We start from the raw sequence: 6,589 nt of genomic DNA, 5'->3' as shown, positions 1-6,589 counted from the left end.
GGGCGCTGGTGCCTGTGAGGTAGTTTCGACCTAATGTTACGACTGACTGTCGAGCGAGTAAGTGGAGACGAGCGAGGCAGGCAGGAGCGCCGACGAGCTCTGATCGCAGTGAGACTGGAGCGGAGCTCAACAGGCAGGACTGGAGACAAGTTGTGTATTGAGCGAAGTATCTACAGAGCGAAATACACGATGGCTTACCTGGAGACAAGAGGTCGAAACTAGAGTCTCCAGGTAGCAAGGGATCCAGCTATATACAGGGAACGAACAATGGGCGCTAGAGAACAATAGCGTCGCCATGGGTATGGAGTACAAGGGGTGTAGGACAATAGTGGACGTGGGGACAAAGGGAGCTATTGTCCGTGTGTGGACAAAGGGAAACCATAGCGAGTAGTGAACAATAAGGAAACATACGAGGCAATGGTCCGAATCGAAAAGGAAACGTAGCGCCGTGAGGGCGGTTCGTGACACCTTCAACCGGCGTATACGGGAATCGTACAGCCACGCGTTCGTGAGGGATTTGGTAGGTGCGGTCGTGGTGTCCAATTGGAAGGACTGCAGGATACGCTTCGCATCGTATTCGATGAAAGACGGAACCGCCTCCTTCTCCTCATCCGGGGTCGCGAAGACGGGTTCGGCGCGCATGACGTAGAACTCGTCACGGCGGCCTTCGTCGTCATCCCAGTCAGGCTCATCCTCTGGAGAATCGTAGTCCAAGTGGTAGGCGTCGTAATCCGACTCCGGTAGATCCACGTCGTCATCGACGTCGCCCTGGACCTCTCTAGGCATGTCCTCTGGACCGCTCTGTTGCTGTAGGATCTGCTGAGAGAGGCCGTCGGCCTCACCGTCCAAGTCGTCGGCGTCGACGATCCGCTGGGCGTACATACGGCCGGGCTTGCCATATTGCGGACACTTTGGGTCAGTCGAAATATGACCCTGTCCGCCGCACTTGAAGCATTTGACATTGGGGTTGTTACCCCCCGATGATCCGATGTTGGGAGGCGTCGATTTCGACTGTCCCTATTGTGGTACCTCTTGACGATGTGGTCGACCGTCCTTACGGAAAGGTTGCCCTTTCCGTTCCGGTCTCTGACCCGAACTGCCTGGTTGAGGTTGCGGGGCCTGTTGAGAAGGGGGTCGATCCGCTCGGTACTTCCCTTTGGAAGTCGAGCTATGGCGCGGCGGTGTCGACGTCGACATCCGCTGTTGTGACCCATCATGCCCTTGACGCGACCTAAAGGAAGCCATTGCTTCCTCTATCTCGCACGCGGCAGACATGAATGTCGCGAAGTTGTCGCGGCAAATGTGCAGGCCCCGGCTGATAGTCAGCTCGCGCTTGATGGAAGCGGGTAGCGCTGCTACAAACTGCTCCTTGATGTCCTGTTGAGTCGGCGGCTGGAACATTCATTCCGCGTAATAGACCAGTCGGTCATACAGCCTTGATACCCTGCCATTGTGAGGTTCGAATCAAACGCTCGCAAACTCGCGCGCTGCTACAGCGAACTGATCCGTTAGGATGAAACGGCGGTATAGTCCTATGATGGACTCGAGGTGTGACATGGGCCTATCTACTGGCCATATCGGCAACGTAACCGTCTGCTGATACCAGACTGCTGCTTCACCCGTCAAGCACTGACGGGTGAAGGATATTCTCTGAATATCCAAGTCCGGTCCCCTCAGGCTGAGGGTGTCCAGATAGGACAAGAGATTCTCTAGCCAGACGTTGAAGGCATCACTGTCGTCCTTTCCATCGAAAGGGTTGGGTGCCTTCAGTTTGATCTGCTTGAGGTATGGCGGTAGTGGTTCGTCGGGGTCCTCACCCAGACACTTGTCGAATATGCTCAGGATCATGCTGATCCCGAGACTGTCTCGGAGATTGGTGTGGTCAGGGCTCGCCACTACCTGGCTCGGCGCACCCAGTAGAGGCAGCTGATATCCACCAATGGTGGACGTCGCTCCTACGTACGGGGCGGCCGAAGTGGCTGGATGCACCTGTGGTGCACTAGGCCGGTTGGGATGCCCACTTATCGAGCCCATGTTCGAATGAACGTGAGTGGGCGGTGCCGACACGCCGAGTGCGACGTAGGGAGGATAGGCCGCTAACGGCGATGATCTCGTTGGCGCGTGGTGGGCGTTATCCTGTCTAAAGTGGACGCTCCAGCGACGTTCTGGCTGGGCCGCCACGTTGGTGACCCTAACCGTTGCGGCCGACTGTTGGTTCGGCGGATTCGGCGCGGGCGATCAGGTGGTTCGCGGTCCGTATCCTGGGGGATACGACGGTGGTGTCCCTGAGGCGAGGGTTGTAGGCGACTCCCGACTTCCAGGACGAGACGCAACGCGGTTCGATTGACCCGCGATGCCCGCGTTCTGCTCGCGCTGGTCTCGAGTACGAGCCAGTGCGGCCTCTAACCGTTGATGAAATTCAGGAGCAGGGTTACTGTTCGGTTGAACAGTTTCCCCATCCTGTATCAATCCGAGGCCCATGTCCGGCAACTCCTGCAGTTGCTCGGTCGCCGTTTCGTAGGCTGTATTTAGTTGGGACGGTGACTCGTCCGCGACCTCTGCAACCAACAGTTGCGCATATTGTTGGTTCGCAGGTTCAGGTGGTGGTGGTTGCAATTGTTGCCCCGACTGCTGTTCAGTAGTGCTCTCCTCCACTATCCTGGCGCGGCGAGTCAGATACGACTCTAGCATCCGCAACGCCCATTCGGGCGTACTTGCCTCTGGATCCAGCGCGTGGTTATGAAGCCACGTCGCCGGGGTGTGTACGCCCTCCATCTCAAGGTTCTCCGCCACGTAAGACAACGCCCTACGCGGAGACCATTCCTGGTCGGGGGCCTCAGCTATATACGCCCCAAGCTGGGTGGTGCGCCCTAAAATATTGAGAAACTGTTGCATCCTCAATTGCACGGCCGGAGACCTCGGCACTGGTAGTGAATTGGAGGGCTTGTTGTCCCCATCCCCCGCGGAGTCTCGTACTGCTAACGCTCCTGCGTTACCAGCAGAGTTCCTATCTTGGTTGGACCTAATGGTCACGTTCCTTAAGGGGTTCGACGCTACTGACGTCGGGTTTACCCCACCCTGCGATATCGCCGGGCTTGCTCGAACCGAGCTATTCTCGGGAGCAACTTCCTGTCGGTGACTAGCAGTAGGCGTCGAACTACTTGCTATGTCCTCAGAGAACCAGCGGATCCCTGTGGACCTTAGGGGAGCGCCGCTTCGGGGTGAGTCCGCACGTCTACCAGACGAGCTAGGACCTCCGGGGATAGAGCTTCCTGACGAAGTGTCCGGGTCTCGGAGAGACCACCTCAGAGGCGAAGCTCGAGTCAAGCTCGCGGTCTCACGGTGTGTCGCGTGTGATGTCGAGGGTTCCGTCATGGTAGGTGCCTAACGCACAATACAATCTAGAAACCCACGTATTCGTGGTATGAAGTGTAAAAAAGTGTAATGTTTACGGGTGTCGCCTGATTCACACAAGTCCAAAGTACACTGAACCAATCTCTAGATTGAGAGGGCGTATACTATAGTGGACGTGGTGAAAGGCTGAGAAGCCTTCGCCACGTCGCGCGGATCCAGATGGATCAGCGCCAATCACCATGACGATCCAGATGTAGATACAAGATGTAGATTAACTACGTAGATAAGATAAGATAATGAACGATCTGTTACATCCACCTCCGATTCGGACTTAGGGGACACCGGCTTCTTAGTATATAAACCCCCGGACTTGATGCGGCGTTCTTCAGTTCGGATATCTCGTTACCTTATGCTCTGCTTGTACTCTGTCAGTTACCTTGCTCCAATCTACTCTCTCTGTCTCTGTCTGACCTCTGCCCGACCTCTGCCCGATCTCCGCCCGTCCTCCGTCTGACCTCTGACTTCGAAATCGAGGACACCGTCGGGATCCTCAGGGCGTTGCTAATAGCTTTGCCGAAGTCTTCACCCCGTGTCCGCCCAGCTCCGACTCCTAACTCCGGAACTCCGGCGGCACAATCCTAACAGTATGAAGGCATAGGGAAATCCTTGAGATCCGAATGGATTAGCTCGAAAGTGTCACGGACGTTGGACAGACGCCCCTTTTTGCCGCCCATTCCCCTCCCTTTGACGCCCACCTTCCATTTCCGGACTGTTTCCTTTCCTAGCTCATCCCAGTTTGGACACCGTAGATACATTCCCACAGCCGCATGCTATGTTCCCGTGATCGTCATGCCCTTGCCTTTTCTTTCTCGCCCTTTGTTCTCCCTTTGTCATCTTCACTGCCTCACTCTCGCGCCTTGTCCTTGGTTGCTAAGCAGCCCCTCTAGTATATAAGGACCCCCTTAGGCGCTCCCTAGTCCCCATCTCGACCTCTTGGTCATTGGGACTAGGTGAGTGGCCATAGCATTGTATTTCCCTTCGAGTGCTAATGTATAACTTGGTCATTGGGACTAGTCTGTCGCTGGTTGCGTGAAGACTAGCTTTCGTCGGTCTTGTGCCTTCGTGCCGACCGCCGCTCTGCCCCCGTCGAGTTTTCTGATACGTTTATCCCTCTTACCCTCTCTTCTCCCCTTTCGGCTCCTTGCCGCTCGCCTACGAGGTCGTCGCTGAACGTCGACCCGAGTCTACGCGCCTAGTCGCCGCAACAGAAAGGATGTGTCGCTCGACAAATGTAAATTGGATGAGGTTGCGATGGCATTTTGCCTTCAGCACATCCTCAACAGATTGAGTCATGAAGAGGGAACTCAACAAGCGGGCACTTTTCCGTGTGTTTCTGTGCATATTTCAGCACATCGCGCGAAGGGTGCGCGAAACGACGGTGAAGAGTTTCATAGTCAACAGCATTACTAGCTGCAACAGCATATCGCGCCGATCTAGGCTGTGTATGAGTGACATATATAGTGTCATTCTCAAAGCGCGGTTTAAACGCGACTATAAGCCTATCATTCCGATAGAAAGAGATCTCAGCAGTGCTTGCACATGCTTCCAATCCATCCTTGAGCAATGCTCCTAAGGATATAAGCTTATACGTGAGGTTGGGTACCATAGCGATGTTCGTCAGCTTTGTGGTAGTTCCAAGCTCAGTTGGTATAATAACTGTTCCTTCACCAATCATAGTAGTAACACCATCTGCCGTGTGTAACGGTTGAGGTGTACCGTAGTAATGGAAGTCAACATAGTCATCGAGACAGAATGTAAAGTGCATTGAAGCACCTGAGTCGATCATCCATACTAGGTTGGGATCATTGTACTCAGTTGATGTTCTGCCTTTTCCTTTACAGCGCGCGCACTCAGCATACGAAGAGTGGTGAAGACATATATTATCTTCTGTAGCTAATTGTCAGGGCGTAGCTACAGATACATCATCGTGCAGACCATCTATTCTACGAGAAGAACTTGTGACACTAGTCACTGCAGAGTGCAGGCAGTCAGCATACGACTCGTTAGAGGTCAAGGGATGGCAAACATACCAGGTCCTTTCGAAGAAATCGTCGATCTCTTCCTCAGCATCAGTTAGGCCGAGTGACACGGCATCGTCCGCCTCGTCCATGGGATCGTCCAGACGCTCCCTGAGTGTTGGAGCGAGCCGCTCCTTGAGCGTGTGCTTGCGCTTGGGCGGCGGCACCGGCTCTTCCTCGTCCAAGAACAGGGGGTCTTCCCCATCCGTTGTCAGAGGACTTGGTGCCTTCGTACGTCCAAGCCTTAACGCGGTGGTTCCACTCCTGATTGGAGATGGTTCGCGGCTGGTGTCTGGGCTGGACAGGCTGATGGACGCGCTGGGGACGTCCGAGGAGACGGTTTCCGTTTCGTGCAATGTTTCGGAGGAGGTCGTCGAGGAACCTGTTGAAGTGGGCAGCTGCCGCACAAGGTTCTCTAACGTCCGAATGTGTCACGAACCGCCCTCATGGCGCTACGTTTCCTTTTCGATTCGGACCACTGCCTCGTACGTTTCCTTATTGTTCACTACTCGCTACGGTTTCCCTTTGTCCACACACGGACAATAGCTCCCTTTGTCCCCACGTCCACTATTGTCCTACACCCCTTGTACTCCATACCCATGGCGACGCTATTGTTCTCTAGCGCCCATTGTTCGTTCCCTGTATATAGCTGGATCCCTTGCTACCTGGAGACTCTAGTTTCGACCTCTTGTCTCCAGATAAGCCATCGTGTATTTCGCTCTGTAGATACTTCGCTCAATACACAACTTGTCTCCAGTCCTGCCTGTTGAGCTCCGCTCCAGTCTCACTGCGATCAGAGCTTGTCGGCGCTCCTGCCTGCCTCGCTCGTCTCCACTTACTCGCTCGACAGTCAGTCGTAACAGAATGCGCTCGGGGGTTGCCAGAATATCGAGCTCCTCTGCGAGGGATATGGCATGCGTGAGCGACGGGTACTTGTTGTTCCCTGTGGCCACGCAGACCGGCTTGCGCAGGAGGGCGCGTGGATCCAGCACCACGTCCGGACCCTGAGTAATGGTTGGTGTGGTGACGGTGTCAGCAATAGATGCAAAGTGTGCATGTTGGTGCGCACCTTACTGCTGTCGACGACCGCGTCCACCACGTTGCCCACGAGGGCGACCTTGTTGCTGCTGCCCTTGAGGGCGCGGCTGTTGCTGCTG

General features: G+C 55.0%; 4 protein-coding genes across 4 annotated transcripts; all 4 read right to left on the bottom strand.

Moving 5' to 3' along the window:
• Positions 1 to 36: 36 nt before the first annotated feature.
• DICSQDRAFT_173657 (uncharacterized protein) lies at positions 37 to 882 on the bottom strand (the record flags this gene model as incomplete). The annotated part of the gene is made up of 2 exons (XM_007369477.1): positions 37 to 99; positions 412 to 882. The coding sequence occupies 2 exons, from the start codon at positions 880 to 882 to the stop codon at positions 37 to 39; spliced, it is 534 nt and encodes a 177-aa protein (XP_007369539.1).
• Positions 883 to 1,464: 582 nt separating this feature from the next.
• Positions 1,465 to 2,034, bottom strand: DICSQDRAFT_173656 (uncharacterized protein; the record flags this gene model as incomplete). Its single annotated transcript, XM_007369476.1, has 1 exon — positions 1,465 to 2,034. One exon carries the CDS (start codon positions 2,032 to 2,034, stop codon positions 1,465 to 1,467), a length of 570 nt encoding a protein of 189 aa, XP_007369538.1.
• Positions 2,035 to 2,238: 204 nt separating this feature from the next.
• DICSQDRAFT_173655 (uncharacterized protein) lies at positions 2,239 to 2,895 on the bottom strand (the record flags this gene model as incomplete). Its single annotated transcript, XM_007369475.1, has 1 exon — positions 2,239 to 2,895. One exon carries the CDS (start codon positions 2,893 to 2,895, stop codon positions 2,239 to 2,241), a length of 657 nt encoding a protein of 218 aa, XP_007369537.1.
• A 2,419-nt stretch (positions 2,896 to 5,314) lies between these two features.
• On the bottom strand, positions 5,315 to 6,576 carry DICSQDRAFT_173654 (uncharacterized protein; the record flags this gene model as incomplete). Its single annotated transcript, XM_007369474.1, has 4 exons — positions 5,315 to 5,378; positions 5,445 to 5,830; positions 6,272 to 6,436; positions 6,502 to 6,576. Coding segments are annotated over 4 exons (690 nt in total), but the record flags the coding sequence as incomplete, so codon positions are not given.
• Positions 6,577 to 6,589: the final 13 nt, after the last annotated feature.

The sequence above is a fragment of the Dichomitus squalens genome, assembly GCF_000275845.1.
Source record: "Dichomitus squalens LYAD-421 SS1 unplaced genomic scaffold DICSQscaffold_50, whole genome shotgun sequence".
NCBI classification, from domain to species: Eukaryota; Fungi; Basidiomycota; class Agaricomycetes; order Polyporales; family Polyporaceae; genus Dichomitus; species Dichomitus squalens.
The sequence above is the reverse complement of the archived record's forward strand: the minus strand, read 5'-3'. Positions and strand labels throughout refer to the sequence as shown.